Source organism: Sinocyclocheilus grahami, unplaced genomic scaffold (genome assembly GCF_001515645.1).
Source record: "Sinocyclocheilus grahami isolate Dianchi unplaced genomic scaffold, SAMN03320097.WGS_v1.1 scaffold35.1, whole genome shotgun sequence".
NCBI classification, from domain to species: Eukaryota; Metazoa; Chordata; class Actinopteri; order Cypriniformes; family Cyprinidae; genus Sinocyclocheilus; species Sinocyclocheilus grahami.
In genome coordinates, this window is record NW_015505214.1 from 749,950 (window position 1) to 768,128 (window position 18,179).

Genomic DNA, 18,179 nt, shown 5'->3' on the forward strand with positions numbered 1-18,179 from the left:
TCATGTTAAAATGCCCAACTTTACAGCAGAAAAAAAAACATGTTTACAGCCTGGTTCAAAAAATTATTTTGGTCCATATAGCTAATTTTGCCCTTCATGACAACTGTGAGGGGGGTGAATTTTTTTTATAACTCATCCATTTAAATTATAATAAGCCTTAAAGTTCTGCATAATTAAGGGCGTGGCCACTTGAGTGACCGGTGGATTCCTGCTGCTGTCACCACCATCGAGCTAGGTGGGCGTGGTTTCAACAAGTGACGCGCGACGCACTGCCAAGATGGCGACGGCCGCCTCCGCCCACTTTTGAGCTTCAAAAACTGTCTTCAGAACACTACGGTTGACTTCACGGACATTAAGTCCATGTTTTTAGACAGTCTATGGTCCTACCTCAATAAAAGTCATAAAAATTACTTTAAAATAATTAGGGAATACCCCCCCCCCCCCACCCAAAAAAAAACACCGGTCAGAGAGTTCGTCATATGATGGTTAATTAGAGTCAGTTCAAAGTGGCTCTGGACCACTGCGTATGAACTCTCAATTTGGTCTCTGACTTAACGCTCAATATGAGCTTAATGAAAAACAATGGAGCCAAAATCTATCTGAACCTCAAGCACCAAGCATACACCAGACACACTCACAAAACAATTATGAGTGGGTGGCAAAGTGGTGCATTGTGGGGGAAAATGTTTCTATTTGCGTTATCAGATGTGGGCATGCAGCCTTTCTGCTCTCAGAAGGGGAATGACTAGATGCCAGTCAGACGCTATGGGCAACCACTGAGCTGGGACTTCACAGCCACAGTTGCCGATAGGCCAGAACAGAAATCAGTTGTAGAAATCAATGTTTATATAAGAAATGGGACGATTCTTATCAGACACTATCGACTATTGGTGGCTGGGTATACAAACATAAACCCTGGAGGAAAAACATGTTTGTGTGTTGGCTGGGAGATTACATTGACAGATCTTATGTGAAGTTGTGTAAATGTGTAAGAGATTGTGGCATAACGCTTACAGCTTTGATTGACTTTTGACTGCTCATCTTGTCCAACTGGGTCACATCCACCAGAAAAAGTCACTGGAAGTAATGCAGTCTGACAGAATCACAGCGTTGCTGGGTCAAGCTAGTTGGGATGTTCAAACTATTTTCTAATAGCGCAAAACCTTAAAAGGCTACTAGACTTCTATTTATTACACATCTGTTCAGAATCCTAAACCATTAGGACTTTGACCTTTCCTTCAAAGCTTCTGAAAGCATCTCGCTCTAAAGGAAGTAGTAGTATTGACTGTGTGATGGGGTGAAAGCTAACTGCATTGTAAAGCAGAAGTTCTGAATGACTATTAAAGGCCGATCTGTCATTGTTGGGACAAAGATGCATTGGTGAAAAGGAATGAAGAGGGAGGAAGGCTTTGTGAAGTGATGCAAATGCAGGAAAGGCCTTCTCCTGACAGGGGCCGTCTGCCCCCAAACAATGACTGCACTGAGAGGACAACATAATCGTGCATAACCATAAACACCATGAAACTCTCACACATACGCACAAAGCAGAGACAAGGTAAGAACACCGATGCAGTTTAGCGTGACTATGTGCTGAAGACCTGAGGTAAGCTAGCATGAAGTACAAATTTAAAAATGTGGCAGGAGAAATACACACAAACAAAAATTCTCAGAAATAGAAACCACAATTACCACAACACATATTCTAGGCATGTCTCTTTATAACGTGGCCCCTGTCTGAGTCATGCATATCAAGTCTGCCTTAGCTAGTGTGCAAGATACCACACGAGTCAGGAACACGCAAGCCAGAAATGTGCCTAAAGTTTGCTAAGGGAATGCAATAGTCATATACTGTAAGATATGTTTTACAGATTATGCTCTTTAGGAAAGTCTTCATGAGCTTATCTGCTAAATTGCTCAATTACACATCGAGTCAAACAACACCAGGTTTCTATTACATAATGTCCTACAATAAATAAATTATTAAATGAAGGAAGTGATTTTAGATAACGTGTACAGGACGTTTATCTGTAAATGCCTACTGCTGGTGATTCACTTCACTCATAGGTAGCACCTTGTGCCAGAATTAAGGTGTCATGGTTTGGCTGGTTAACATAACCATTTTTATTAGCCAACTCAACTGCCGTTGAGATGAATGGGAATGTTAACAGATATCTTTCTCCAGGTCCTATCTATACACCTCCTTTGCCAGAACTTTGTTTTCTTGTTAAACAATTCAGGTTCTTGGCTGGAGAACATGTTGGTCACACACCCATGAGTGTGCCATTCCTGCAACCTGAGTGCCGATTGGACACAATGAGTCTGGGGTGAACTCGACTCATAACAAACCTTATATGAGGAAAGACCTTTCCAACAATTTTCAATCTACAATGGCAGCAATCAGGACTATACCTTGTGGAAACAATGCGCACATGACAGTAGGCAAGAATAGAATAATTTTTAGATACAAGCATGTCTTCTAAGGCCACTAAGAGGTGATGTGAGGGTTTGTTGTTTAGTTCTGAGCTCCATTGATGGCTTTATCATCAGTGATCTGCAAAGGGCTTGTGGCCAGGACCTTCACACAATGTGAGAGCCTGTGGAGGATGCAGAGTGAGAGGGAACGGGCATGGTAACCCCTGTGGGAATCTGTTGAGAATGAGTGGCTCATTGCCAGCTCTCATGAGACTCTCACTGGCTGAAAGACTGAAGCCAAACACAAAAGAGTAAGCAACCCCTGCTGGGAACAAGGAAAACGTAAGAGGAGGGCTTCATTAATTACTGGGAGAAAGGTAAATGGATGGAGGGAGACGGGACGAGAGGAATCTGTAATCTGGCCACTGTAATCCAATGCAACACCACAACAGGAAGCATACTGTATATTTAGAACAAAATGTGTGCAGACCAAGCTCTATACCATACCTAGAAAAAGCCATCCCAGCATTCCTATTTATCTCAAAGCCAATTGCTCAGCTGGCAAAGGACCCACAAAAAGTCCTTGATTTGAAATTTGCTCATGGGCACTCTGGATGCAATTTTATGACCCAATCACCTGTGACAAAATGCTGTGTGACTATTCATTTTGTAGAGGCGGGAAATGATGTCATGCCAATCCTGATTGGCTGATGTCACCACAAGAACTTGCACAGGCACAAACCCTACGCTATTCTGAGTTACACCCTGTCCCAAATGACACCCTAAAACTTCCATCCAAATATATGTTTGCAAAAGTCTGCATCAAGGCACAAAGCAAGAAATGGGACACCCTACGGCCTTGTGGACTTCACAGGCATTCCAAGAAATGCAAGTCAGTAAGATCGATCAAGTGCACCATTTGGAACAGGGCCTTGGTATCTATATAGTATATCTTTGCTAACCAGTAAGACCTTGACCCCGACGTGAGGACATGCCATTTATAAAAGCACTGCACTTGCTCACTGGAATGAGAACGCCCCGTGTGGGATTCTTCAGAAGTCAGAGGTGCATTTCAAACTTGATTGACATTTCTGAAACTCACACACACATCCATTTTGGCTCCCAGACACAAAACCCACCTAGACTAAACACTAAAACACACACAAAAGTACACAGAGAGATTAACGTTCTTGGTCACCTTTGACCTCTGCACCCTGACCTCTGGAATGTGTGGTCTCAGTAGCACCCTGCATGCTTCCACTCTTCTGCCCCCACTGCAGTACAGAAGCACTGACCCGCACACTAAAACCATACCCGTGACCCATCACTTACGGATATCCATGATAGAAAGAGACTATTTCTGACAAACAGGATAACACATTCCAATACAGATCAATGTGGGCAAACCCGGATCTACTAACCCCATTCCCATCTGACCTACCCGGTTAACTAATCAATACTAATTATATCTGTCTCTCTCAGTTCGACTACATGGAAGTACCACCACACTCCATGCACTGCCCGCCAGGCCACTTTTTGTGCATCAAAAGCATAATTCTACTGCAAAGTAACAAAATTGCAGAAGTAACAAAACTGAATTTAATCAGAATATATTTGATGTTCAACATTTAGTTATATGGGGTAGGATTTTAGACCAATGAGAGTGGTCCAAACCTTGGTCAGAGGTATTGTGCTCAACCTGACAAAACAAGAAACTGACAAATAATTTGAGACTTGTCGCAGGAGCCTAGTTAAAAAAAACAGACTTGTGAATGTCTGTTTGTTTATGACCAAAACATCACCGTGTTTTTAAGTACTGTATGTGAGAGGGACCCCTGCTGTCACTGTTCTCTGCTCTCTCACACACACCAGGGTTGCTCCGTTAGCTTTGTCTATGCAAGCTGCTGTGGTCAGCAAAGCTGTGCACATTGGCAATCCTACCTTTCTCACTCTCTCAATACATTAGATAGGCTCTGGGGCTGGGGCCCAGCTCAAAACATGTGCTTACGCACAGCAATTTTAACTCACGGAAATCGACGCCAGAGGCATGCCTTTTCACATGGGCATTTGAGTAGGCAGCCTTGCAAGAGGCCTGATAACACTGTGTGCAAATGGCAAGAGTCATGTCCGAAATCACTTCCCATAACCTAGGGGTGTCCAAACTTGGTCCTGGAGGGCCATTGTCATTGTTTAGCTCCTACTTGCCTTAACATACCTGTCTGAAAGTTTCTAGTATGCCTAGTAAGACGATTAGCTGGTTCAGGCATTTTTAATTGGGGTTGGAGTTAAACTCTGCAGGACAGTGTCCCTCCAGGACTGAGTTTGGACACCCCTGCAATAACCTTAAATTGAAGAGATACCCATTTGTTGTGGTGTACGTAATGGATATTGTTGAGTGCACTCACTCAATTCCATATTTCACCACAATAAGGAGTGTACAAACAATGTACACTCAACAGCTAGGTACTAACCAATGTGAGGGTCATGCCAAATAAATTCCTGTTTTGGAAGATGACAGCATCTTCTGGGCCACTCAGTGTCTGAGTTTGTTCACTTTTTTTCTTTCACTCTTTCAAGTGGACTATATTAGTGATTAATACATGAAATCGAGAATTAGTATAGGGGACGATTTCGGTTACTTGTGTTTCTTTACTTTCAGGTGACTGCATATTAAAAAATGACGTGGGAGCTTTAACCTTGCATCCTCTGCACTTGTCTTTAAGAGAAGTCTACTTGTGTTGCGCAAGAGGTTGTGGGTAGTACAGTTGAAAAAGAAAAAAAATCATTCAGGCCCATTTAGCTTACTAGCATCAACATACTGACGCAGTAATTCTTATCTTGCATACTATTTAGGATGAACTGCAACAATACAAAAGCCCTCCAATTCCCAAACATGTCAAAAGTGTTTACTAGAGGAGAATTATTAACAGAGCTTCGAGTCAAACTGTCTGTGTTTAACAAACATTCCCGAATGAGATGTTTATTAAAATTATAAATATATAAACATATCACCCATCGAGAGTAAAATCACAGTGGAGGGGGGTGTAATGGAAACGTGTCGAAGCTGCTCTGTTATTTAACCTTTTTGATCTCTTCCCCACCCACAAACTGCCCCTAGAGGAGACCAGCAAACAATATATTTTACTAACAGAAGACATGAGGACGCATAAATATAATTTACAGTGGTTTCTTCTAAGAAAATAAGTGTTTCCATGTTTATTTAAATCATGCAACAAATAGGCCTAGCATGTCAAAATAAAAGTCAAGAGATCCCACTGAATCAAGCAGAAAAGGTCCTCAAAAACGTCCTTTGCCAAGTGTGTCACATTCTTTGGTAGGTCTGTTAACTTTGCCTTTAGGAGAGGAAATGTACAACTGCACAACTGCTGGCCAGTTTCCCCAGGTCAAAGGTCAAATCCTGCCTTTTTCTTCTCACAGTAAAGTGCAATTAAACAAATGAACACAAACTATCTCTCTGCCTCTTTTTGCATTGCTTTTCCAAGGCAAATAAAACGTAATAAACACTTGTAGCTCAGGAGAAGTGGCTTCTTTGGACTGGAGTATCCATCAATCCTTTCATCCCCTCAGCCCACTTCACAGACCCTAGAGACAGTGGTGTCATGATTCTGGAGATGTGTGCATTTATGGGTTAACTTAGGTCACCACAGCCTGCTGTGAGCATCTTCACTGGGGTAGAGCCCAATAACTGCTCCCATCTCCCACCCTGCCCTGGAGCTCAAGAGAAAGACCTGCCACAGACTTAGCACAACAACTAAAGCATCTGAAAATAGCAATCTACGCTCTACCAGAGTGTGAGAGCTGCATTAAGGCTTTTGGTGTGGTGTGTGAGAGAATGAGATCATGGAAATGTCACTGTCTAAATGTATTTATTATGGTGTAGTCTATGAGTGTATGTTAGGGGTGTGCCAGTCCGAGTATCGGTACCGAACGGTTCATGGGGCAAATTCTAAATGGAAGTGATCATCCCTATCCCTTTGGAGTGGGGACTTTGGAGTGAGCAGGGCACGTGCGTGCCATTATGTAGTCATTTGGAATGCACCTGGCAAAGGGAGCGACGTAATTTCCTCATTAACCTCTTGCATTATCTTCAGCTGGGATGTTCCCGTGACAACACAGCATGGTGTCCATCAGCAGACGTTGCGGTTTTACTGTCATAAAGGTCTTTTTATTGTTGTTAGCATAACTGTTGCAAATAAACATACATTTTATATTTTAAAAAGTTTTTAAAATATGCTATATAATATATAAAAACTAATACATATAAAACTTTTTAAAATATAAAATGTATATTTTTTTATGCCGGTGTCCATCAGCGAATCTGCTGATGGACACCGTGCTGCGTTGTCACGGGAACATCCCAGCTGAAGATAATGAGGAAATGACATTGCTCCCTTTGCCAGGTGCATTCCAAACGACTACATAATGGGACGCGCATGCCCTGCTCATTCCAAAGTCCCCACTCCAAAGGGAATGGGGATGATGACTTCTATTTGCCCCATGAACCGTTCGGTACCGATACTTGTACCGGCACACCCCTAGTGTATGTATATTGACATGTTTGTGTAAGCTACACGTCTTATTGTGGGTGTGTGCTTCTGCAACGAGACAGTAACAATAACAGTGTAAGGTGTAAACGATCACAGCATTGTTCTCCGGCTCCTACTCCACCCACCAGGAAACATCCTGGAGAGACAAAACTCTAACGTATAGATATACTAACGCAATGATACATATGACATATAAATGTGTACAAACATCAAGTGTACAATTTGTGTACATACAACTCGCAGAGAAAGGACATTTTGGGAAGAAGAGGGGGAACAGGTCTTCAACCCTGCTCTTGGGGACCCACTTTCCTGCAAAGTTTATTTCCAGCTTCAGCATACCTGGAGTTTTGAGTTTTGGAGCCCAGAAACACATGCTGTACTAAATTACATTGGAGAATGTGACCTCTATATTAATGTTATTTTAGTATTACTGTTAGAGTATTTAATAATATTTTAAATGAGCTTTTTCAGCTTTCATTTATAATTTTAAGTTAAGTTTTAGTAATTTTATGTGCTTTTGTCATTTTTATTTTATTTATTTATTTTTTCAGATTCACCAATAAATGTCTAATTGTCAAGTTTAAGTTTTTTTCATGTGATTTTATTTTCAGCTTTATTTCAATTAATAAAAAACATTTTTAATAATGTCAGTTAACAGTAACAACACTGCTCTATATAAATGCGTTGACATCTGCTGAAACTGCACAGATGCATTTTCATTTTATTTAATATGCTGAGTTGATTTACATCAGTCCCTCCTAGACCCTTCTCACCCTAGTTTTTCAGATATTACACACTTTATTTTTAATAAATCAATCTAAGTTGTAATTCACAAGTTAATTTCTACTCTAAAGGGGTGAAAAACTGAAATCAAAAACTACATGAGCTATATCATTTGTTTGAGCATTATTCATCACATTAGAATATTACCCATAGTGACACAGGTCTCATTAGCATATGAATGCGCAGAGGGTGACTGCCCTTTAGGGGGCAGTTAGGCTTACACTCAGGAATGCTGAGCACCCTGGACTTAATCCATATGACCCAGAAAAAGTGAAAGAGCGCTTGTCGTGTGAAGGCTGCAGAGGTCACCCTTGGCCTTTCGGTGCTAGATGAGACTTAAACAGATGCCCACACTGGATAAAAAAAATTCCTATTCCAGAAAACACATGTACACTCTCCAGAAAAATTCCAACACCCTGGAATTATAATCAAGCTGAGTGAACTGAGGATGATTGTTCCACAGCCGATGCATCCCACAGACTCGTACACACACAATGCCTCATTTGCTGAAGCAATAGCTGATAGGATACAATATAGACTAGCGAGAGGAAATAGACTACAATTACACTGAGAATAAATAAACAAATAATTTGCGCGTTTACCTCGTAGATAGGCATACAAACCAGCAGGGGTTCCTCATACTTGCTTCCACTGTCCTGAAGATCTTACGCTATTTTTCCGAGCACAAACAGAGAGCCGTATACTGCCAAAGATATGCGGCCGCAGATCACAGAGAACTGCGTGTGCACTAGGAGGAATTTAGTGACCGTAACAAACCCGAAGAGTGTGTTATCACAAGTACACGCTCCAAGAGACCCTCTGGATGTGATAAAGTTGTACCCGACTATATAAACACACACACACAGTTTAAACAGCCAGCTGATGGTCACTCGTGCTCATGTCTCCCTGTCTAATTGCTACCTATGGCAGCCCACTTTGTCGCATAAACTCTACAAGCATATAATTAAACCACATGGCAGCGACCTCAGAAACCAGCCTCTCTTTGAGACACACACACACGAACACAAACACCATCGCAGGTTCTTGTACAAATAGTCAAACACGTTGTATTGCACATGTGCACTTAGACATACATAAATACAGAGCGCGGGCACTATGTTTTGACAGCGTCATTACCAGCGGTGAAGGCGAGGCAGTCTGTGACTCCATCTGAGGCCCAGATGACTCTACTGTACTCCAAGTGCACTCATATGGAAACCATTCCTGCATCACACTGTAACCTTCCAGCCTTAATGCTGACTATTACAAAATACTGCTCTCTGCGGAGCCCAGAGACTCCTAACATCGCTTTCCAAAGATCTGTGGCAGCTTCTGATTCAGAGGAATGACTTCTGAAATCTTGTTTTACATTTCACGGAACCCAGCTTGATTTTTGGTTAATGGCAAAGTAGGTGTTATTTTATCTTCTAATATGCCATGTCATTACGTAATATGCTGAAAAGGCATTTTTTTTGTCATTCCTCGATATAAATTGCTGGAAAATGCTATAGAGGACTGATCTGCCGGAAGGTTGCCTACAATAATTTTTTTTAATGGTTTTATAAGAAGTCTCTTATGTGAACCAAGTCTGAATATATATATATATATATATATATTAAATCTTTAAAAAAATTATGATTAATATTTTTATGGAAACTTTTATAATTAGAAAGTTCAAAAGAACAATTTATTTAAAACAGAAATATTTGTAACATTATAAATGTCTTTATTGCAATTTTTGATTAATTTGATGCATCTTTGCTGAATATAAAATAAAAATTAATTTCTTAAAGAAAGAAATCTATCTTATTGACCCCAAAATTTTGAACGTTGTATATTTTTCTAAATAAATAAGTAAATAAAGACAGACAGACAGATAAACATTATATTATAGTAAAAATTATATATAATAATACATAACTTAAGTATCAGAAGAGATTGAAAGCCGAGTGACCGTTCCTAGTGTACTAAAAAGAGTTGCTGAAAATCAGCACAAACTTTTTGCAAAACACATGTAAATATATATATAAACAGGATGTGGAAATGTTGCAACAGCAAAAGTTAATGGTGCATAACTACAGGAGGACTTCATCCGTCCATCTGACTGACAGCTACGGCCGGTCAAAGTCTTTCCTGAACACCATGTGGCAGCTTTAGATGGTCTCCTGCAATCACATCCTGTAAATGAGAGAAAGAGGGAGGTTTGGGGCTCAGGGAAACGATGCAGGAAAAAAAACTGGGGGGGATTACATTTCACAGCACAGCTGGCCACACCTAGAGCAAAGAGTCGGAGCGAGGGAGGGAAAACAGGAGAGCGGCCGAGCGAGACTACCTTTTCCTCTTCCCTCCCTTTGCTGTGTTTGCCCCTGCATACACACCGACCCAAAATTATACCAGATGTCACTTCAAGAGTGGAAGCCGCCCTCAGTCTGCAATGAAGAATTCAAGAAATTCTGGAAAATATTTATAGAGGTGGACCAGACCTTCTCAGCTTCAGAGGTGGAGGTTAATGTAGTCAGACCTAAATGAGAGAGACTCCCAAAGGGTTCTCTGGCACTCCATAACTCTAGCATCGCCCTCCTGGAATGTCACGGATAAAGGAGAAGTTAAAAGCAGCTAAAAATGACCAGAAATCACGAGACCAAAACCTTTTCCTTCGCTTTGATCTCCTCACAAGGTTACATGACTAATTCTGAACGACTGAGGGCCAAAGTCGTTCACGCAGTGTTGACGGTGGTGATATCTTGCAGTATTTAAGTTGACTTCTCATTTTCATTCCAACAAGTGAACAAGAAAACACTTTTAGAACTGATGCTTCCCACGAGAGGTACCAGGAAGCAGCTTGGCTAAACCTTTCAGACCAGCAAACTGGATTGAATGTCACTGCTAAGTCAAGTATGCTTCACATCTGTGGCGTATGAACAACCAGAGCACGAACAAGCATTTCCACCAATCGCTAACCAAGCAGAAAGCATCAATGTTATGTGCTGCATATTAGGATGAATCTCACGAAGACTGTCAAAAGAGCATGTCCAAGTCGTATTTCAACCCAAAATCAAAATTTTCATAACAACTATGCTCAATTGTCATTACAAAAATGCAACATAAATAAGCTAAGATTTCTTGTTACTATAAAATATGAATAATTTAAAAATGTAAAAAATATGAATACATATTTGTATTTAAAAAATAAAGGTTTATAATTTAATATATTATACTGTAATATACTAATACATAAATAAATGTATTATATAATGTATTATAAAAGTGTAATAAGTATAGATTTATAATAGTTTTTTGTTACAATTGAATATACTTAGTGTTATATATTAAATTGTAATAATACTATAATATATATATATAAATATATATATATATATATATATATATATATATATATATATATATATATATATATATTTATATATATATATTATAGTATTATTACAATATATATATATATATATATATATAATTTATTATTGTAATAATAAATAGATTTTTTTATTATATTAAACAATGTACATAAAATAACAAATTAAATGAATTAAAAAATATATTAAAAATGTGTTATATATGTATGTATGTATGTATGTATGTGTATGTATATATTTTATTTATTTTTTCTTGTCTCATTTGGGGGGTGAAAGAAAACCTGAATATGTTCTTCATATGATTCACTCATTAAGAGAAAGTTACCTTCAATCACAACCATTTATACACACAAACCACTGACATCTGGAACCGTAAAGTCAGTGTGGATGAGAGAAAGAGTCTGGGTGGCTGTTTGTTTCTGTATGTAAACTATTTCAGCTATCAGTGGCATAGGCAGGAATTTGTGCGACCCACCACCCCAGACACCCTCGGGGGGAGTGACAATCAGAGACACACCTCCTTTACGTTACTATAACTACTGTATGCTAATGAGCTGAGCTGCAGCCTCTCTGCTTCATCTCAACAGGAGGTAACGCTAAACATACTACAAACCGTCAGTCTTCATTAACATTCATAATGCATCAGACACACTACAGATTCAATGCCCACAGTGATAAACTACTAATGAGCAGGAACAAAAGCATTGCCCGTCTCAGTGTGGATGTACTGCATGTGTAAACACCAACGGCTGAAGAGGATTTAACTGTAATAAAACAGTCAAGCAAGAGCAGAAGAGGTTATCAGCTCCGTATCTGATGAGTGCGAGAGAGAAATCCAAGGAGAGGGAAAGATGCTGATAACGCACTAATCTACAGATCTCCACAACAGACGGAACTTCAAGTGTCTGATCACTGGATAGGCCGCAACTTCAGCGCTAACAAAGCCTATTCATTGAGAGACATTCTTCAGTCATCCTTTTCAAATCCCCTCCAAATGAGTCTCCTCTCTTTCACATAACCCCCCCCCCCCAAGACCACCAAAAACAGGCCAAGCCCACTATCCTAAACATGACAAAGAACATGTTTGTTTATGCCTTCCTTTTGAAGCACATAACTTGAGTAACAAAACTTACAAGACACTTTTTTCCTACACTTTTAAAAATAAAGGTTGTAAAATGTTTTTTTACACTTTACCTTTCAGTGAACAGTTCTTAAAATAAAAAATGTTTTCTAAGTGTGAAGAAAATATTCTAAAGAACTTTTGTCAAGTGGAAAGGCTCCATGGATGTTAAAGGTTCTTCATGGAACCATCAATGCCAATAAAAAAGGAAGTTCCATTTCATGGCTCCGTTCTTCATACCATTTTTGGTTCTCCAAAGAACCTTTCAGGAAACAGTTCTTCAGAGAACCATTTTCAATAATCTGAAGAACCTTTTCCATCAGTGTGCAATAGAAAGGTGCCATGGATGTTAAAGTTTCTTCATGGAACCATCAATGCCAGTAAAAAAGAGGTTCTATTTCATGGTTCCATTTTTCATACCAATTTTGGTTCTGGGAAGAGTTCTTCAAAGAATAATTTTCAATAATCCGAATATCCTTTTTCCATCATAAAGAACCAGTATGCAATAGAAAGGCTCCATGGTTGTTAAACGTTCTTCACAGAACTATTGATGCCAGTAAAGTAGCTTTATTTTTAAGAGTGCAGTGAATGTGTTACATATGGACATATTGCGTCTATATAAACCACATATGACAACATGTCTTATTTTGGTTGCATTTGAAAGAGACCATAAAACACACACAGGAAGAGCTGAGTGTTCGTTTCCATTTACGATACGGTGGCAAAAGGAAGTTATTAGTCACCAAACTCGCTGTAAACTTCTAATTAAGGACCACCGTTCAAAGCGATGCTATCAAACACCCTTGGATCAGCGATATTCCTCCTCTCCTGCCTCCACCTGCTCTAACATGTCACCTCTTTTGAAAGCACGACAACCGTTTTGGATGCTGAAGAAGGTTCACAGGCGTTCTAAAACCGTGGACTCTAATTTCTTACAAAGGCCTTGCCCTGCTTCTCTAAAGCGACATGCTTAAGCCATTCTACTCCGCATTCCTGGGAACAAAAGCAGCAGGACTCATTCTGCCCTTAAAAGCAAGGAGAAAGTTGATATGATGCCGTGGCTGGAGTTAAATGAGGCATATGCCAGCTGGCGGGGGGCTGGAGGGTCTCTTCTAGAAGAATGTGTGAAGATGAGGGCTGAAGTTTGTTAATCCTTTTATTCTGAAGGAGGAGGGTTCGAAATGACAGGCTTTGAGGAAAGTTGAGAACCTGACGCTGTGATGGTTTCCAGGCATCTGGACCAAACGATACAAATCAGATTCACCTAGCGACTACTGACTTACAGTAGGACGTATTCCTGGTACAAACCTTCTGGAGTTATCATGTCTTGCTTAAGGGCACAATTGTGTTCGTCCATTGTTGGTCTGAACCTACAACCTTTAGGTTAACAAGTGCACTTCTTTAACTACTAGGCAACGCTTTCATCAATGTCACGCTGAGCTGGTGAAAGCTGTGAACGACAGCGCATCAAAAACTCACATGCATTCCTTTTAAAGAAAAAAAGAAAGAAAATACACGCACCTGAGAGCAATTTACAGATATCACTCTGTATCCTCTGTAGACAAGTATGTTACAGACAATTGACTGTACTGAACGTCAAATCTAAACAAACTTTCTCATTACAAACTCTACAGGTCAGACAAATCCATTACATATGGTCGTGATAGTCTGCCTAAAAAAAAATCTATAAAAAGCTGTGAACAAAGTCCTGTTTACAGAACCTGTTTTGACTACTGACGGTTCTGTTACATGTAAGTGATCGGTTAACCATAATAAGCATGTTCATATGCCACTTCAAAAGATGTCAATAGGGCCACAATAACTGCCTCCTTCATTTGATGAGTGAGAAAGCTTTCATTAAAACAATCCAAATTATGTTTCTAACACATTTGATTAAGAAAAAACAAGTGGTTTACATTAACAGTGCCAACTTTGCCCATCCCACTGGCTGTGCGATAAGAGCACTTAACGGTTATTCTTCTGCTCACCAAGATAATGCATATTATGACTTTTTTTTTTGCATTGTTATCTCAATAAACCATAGTTTACTTACTTCAGCTTTCATACTTTTTGATGGATTCGCAGTTAAAACAGTTTAACTTTTATTGTGAACATTTATTCCACTGGTTCATTATGTTGTACAAAACAAGTTGCACTATTTTTGCTTTTGCATTGTTTACTTTTTTCTTTGCAACTTGACATTTTCCTCTTCCCAGCATTCTGTATTGTTGTGCAAAAGCAGACTAATAAATAATAATATATAAATAGTAATAAATCAATAATACATCACCATTACAATAAATGTTTTAATGTTTTTATTAGTACGTAAATATTGATTGACATAAAAAAAAACAATATAAACAATACTATAAAAATTAAGTCACTTTGGCATTAGAGAGTGTTGAATTGCACATTCTTATTTCTAAACCTACATATGCACTGAATTTAGAAATAATGCATGTATTTTTGTTTTTCGTTGTTGCAATTTTGTGTGTGTTGGACACTCACCCAGAACAAGGCAGAAGATGTCTAGTGCTATTAAAAGTTTCCTCTTGCTGTTATCTACGCCGTTGTTATTTAACGTGGATGTTCCTCCGTTTCTTGTTTCGGGTGCCATCGCCTTCTCATACATATAGTTTTGCATTTGAGAGAGTTCCTCCTGATGTCTCTCTCCTAAAATCCCAGAGATTGACTGCAGCGGTTCGTTTCAGTGGTCTTGTCAGCAAGGACGTGTCGTATAAAGTTTGAGGGAGTTAAAGTCCCGGCTAAAGTGGGAAGACGTCCTGAAAAGTTAATGAAAACTATGAGTTGTCCGTGCAATCAAGCCCATTCAACTTCGTTCAGCCGCAATGTTACGGAGCAGCGCTGCTCTCTGAATGAAGAGTCGTGTTGGGTCGGTTAGTGAGCTGTGAGCTAGTTCTACGCTACTTGAAGGTTTGAACTGAGAGCGGCGTTTTAAAACTAGGAGATCAGCTCCTGTTTATGAATCCTCCTCTGGTCTCCACCTCCCTCCCTTCGGTAAGCGCTCGGCTCAGCCCCGCCCCCTTCTCCTGTCCCGAGCCGCGCTGAATGAACCAAGTCCTCAGCCCTCCAGACACGCGCGCTCACACACAGCGAGCTGCACTGCCCCCAGCGGCCGCTGCTGGAAACACACGTGACCAGACACTTCTCTCATTTACCTACATGGAAGATACATGGAATATGATTAAATGATTTTCATCCCTTGATATTCCTTTTTTTTTATAAATATGATAAGTAATGAAAAAAATATCACAAGTATTCACAAAATGCATTTCCTTAAAACATGTAAAATACCATTTTCAAAATATGTATTATTGTTATTATTATTATTATTATTTATTATTGTCTTGAAACTCTGTTCAATTTAAAGGATATGAAATCTAAAGGACAGGGAAAGGCTGCAAAAGAAGCAGTCATTAAAAATGAAAGCATGATAGAAGTTCATCTTTTTGCAGGACAATGATCCCACCCATAAAGATTAAATTAACATTTGACTAGCAACAGAACAATGAGGAAAATGGCCTAAAATGGCTGTGTCAAAGATCTGACCTCAGTCCAATAGGCCTAGAGGATCTAGGCACTATATATATATATAAGATAATTGTGGTTCTCAAGAATCAGTTGACTAACCTTCAGGAAATCTAAAATAAATAAATAAAAAGCATACCTCTTGCAATTCTCATGCTATTGCAGCAAAAAGTGGCTTAAACACTTGCCTTTTTTCTTTTTACGGATATATTCTAATATAGCCACATATGTATTTTCTAATATAACATGTATAATCCAATAATATTACATACGTTTTTTTTTTTAATAAAACAAATCTTGGCTTGGATACGGATGCTGATATATTATAGGCAACTGTAACATGTCGTAACCTCAGCACCGATGAAGCACTTCCATCTAGTGGTGAAAAGTATGTAATACACTTGAACTATACTAGACCAGTGGTTTCCAACCACATTCCTGGAGCCCCACCAACACTGCACATTTTGCATGTCTCCTTAATCGCACGGCTGATTCAGGTCATCAGCTCCTTAGTACAGACTCCAAGACCTGAAATAAGTGTGTCAGACTAAGGAGACATGCAAAATGTGCAGTATTGTGTAATATATAGTGCAGATGCAAAAGCCTCTAAGTGCCTTCTGAAATTTTCTTCAAAAATGAGCGTTTTTAAAAATCAGCTCCTATGTTTATGTTCAGTTATTTCACTTTAACGGCAAAGAAAATAACCTATTCATTGCCATTAACCCTCTGTGGTACGGAGTTGCCATATGGCAACAATTCATTTCTACTTATTTTCTTGTTATTCTGAAAATACAATTTATTGCAATATGGTAATTAAAAGACCAGGCCTTAAGTATAGTCAATAATGTGCTGTTTTTAAGTCAAATGACATTTGAATGTTCATCCAAAACACTTTTTCCCCACTGTCACCCTCACATGGAGGACACCTCTTGAAGTGCTCCAGAAATTGCTCTGTTAATTTAATTTGAGCATCTCTTCTTAAGGGGATTTTTTTTGCATCATCTTTCGTTAGTAAATTACATATAGTTATTCACAAATCACTTTGTCTAACACACACTGTACAAAATGACAGTGAATTTAACGGTAAAAGACTGTAAAAATGCTACAGTAAAAACCTGTTAAATGGCTAACGGTATGCCCCTACTATGTACGGTGAAAAACTGTATTGGACATTACATGTAATTTTACGGTAGTATACCGTTTTTGAAAGTGAAAGACTAATTTACAGTGAATGACCGTAAATTGACATTCCCAGAATTCCCTGAGTTGCATTTCAAATTTGATGTTTTTTTTTTGTTTGTTGTTGAAATACTTCAGTACTTCAATAGGTTGGTATATTCACATTATATCATTATATCAGTTAATGAAATTATGGTATTTAACTGTAAATTTAAGTTAAAACTTAAGTTAAATTCAAATGTTGCTACCGGATTTTTTATGGTAAAACTCCGGGAACCACAGCTGCTGGTTTTTTACTGTAAATTGAGAAAATATCAATATTACCATATGGCAACTCTGTACCACTACGGCAAAATAGGCATGCTGCCATATGTCAATGCTGTACGACAGTGGGTTTGAAGTAATTTATTTCCCCATTGGGATTTTTTATAGATAGTAACATCAATAATATGATTGCTGTTATTTATTTATTTATTTGAAGTGTTTATTGTAGTATAGTTGTATTGATGTATGAATAAGAAAAATTACTTATTCTTTTCAGAAAATGAATACAGCAATATTTCACGGAAAGAGCAATAGGAAGAGTGCAGAGTTCCATGTGATGACAATGAAGATGAGTTAGCCTTCAGTGACTAACAATGAGTGAATAGGTGTGTATGTGTATATGTGTCTGTGTGGCAGATTTTGATGGAAATTAAGATTGGATGCATCAATTTCTAAAAGAAATGTGCATTTAAATTGAAAAGAAAATAATAATTTAATAGAAAAACTACTTTTTAGGCCATTTTCCATTGTGGTACGCTGTTGCCATATGGCAACGTTTTCCTAAATCCCCCCCCTCCCATATTTGAAAAAATATTTCATGGTTAGAACGTAATGCATATTGCATACCATAGAGCAGGGTTCCTCAAATCTTGCCCTGGAGGGCCAATGCGCTGCAGAGTTTAACTCCAACCCTAATCATACTCACCTACCTGTGATTTTATAATGATCCTGAAGACATTGATTAGCATGCTCAGGTGTGTTTGATTAGGGTTAGAGCTAATCCACTAAAAAAAGTGGATCTCGTGGGCCAGATTTGAGGATCCCTGCCATAGAGGGTTAAAGTGAAATTACTGAACCGACAAGCCTGATAAAAATGCTCATTTTAGAAGAAAATTGCAAACGGCTCGAGGCTTTTGCATCTGAATATAT

General features: G+C 38.9%; 1 protein-coding gene across 2 annotated transcripts in view; it reads right to left on the reverse strand.

Moving 5' to 3' along the window:
- plpp3 (phospholipid phosphatase 3) overlaps positions 1 to 15,391 on the reverse strand; it is a 40,034-nt gene extending 24,643 nt beyond the window's left edge. The window contains exon 1 of one of the 2 annotated variants that reach the window (XM_016267031.1): positions 14,766 to 15,391. In XM_016267031.1, the coding sequence (XP_016122517.1) occupies positions 14,766 to 14,901 (136 nt within the window). In that variant the 5' untranslated portion in view covers positions 14,902 to 15,391. The remainder of the gene's footprint in view (positions 1 to 14,765) is intronic. The other variant, XM_016267030.1, reaches the window with a different exon arrangement.
- Positions 15,392 to 18,179: the final 2,788 nt, after the last annotated feature.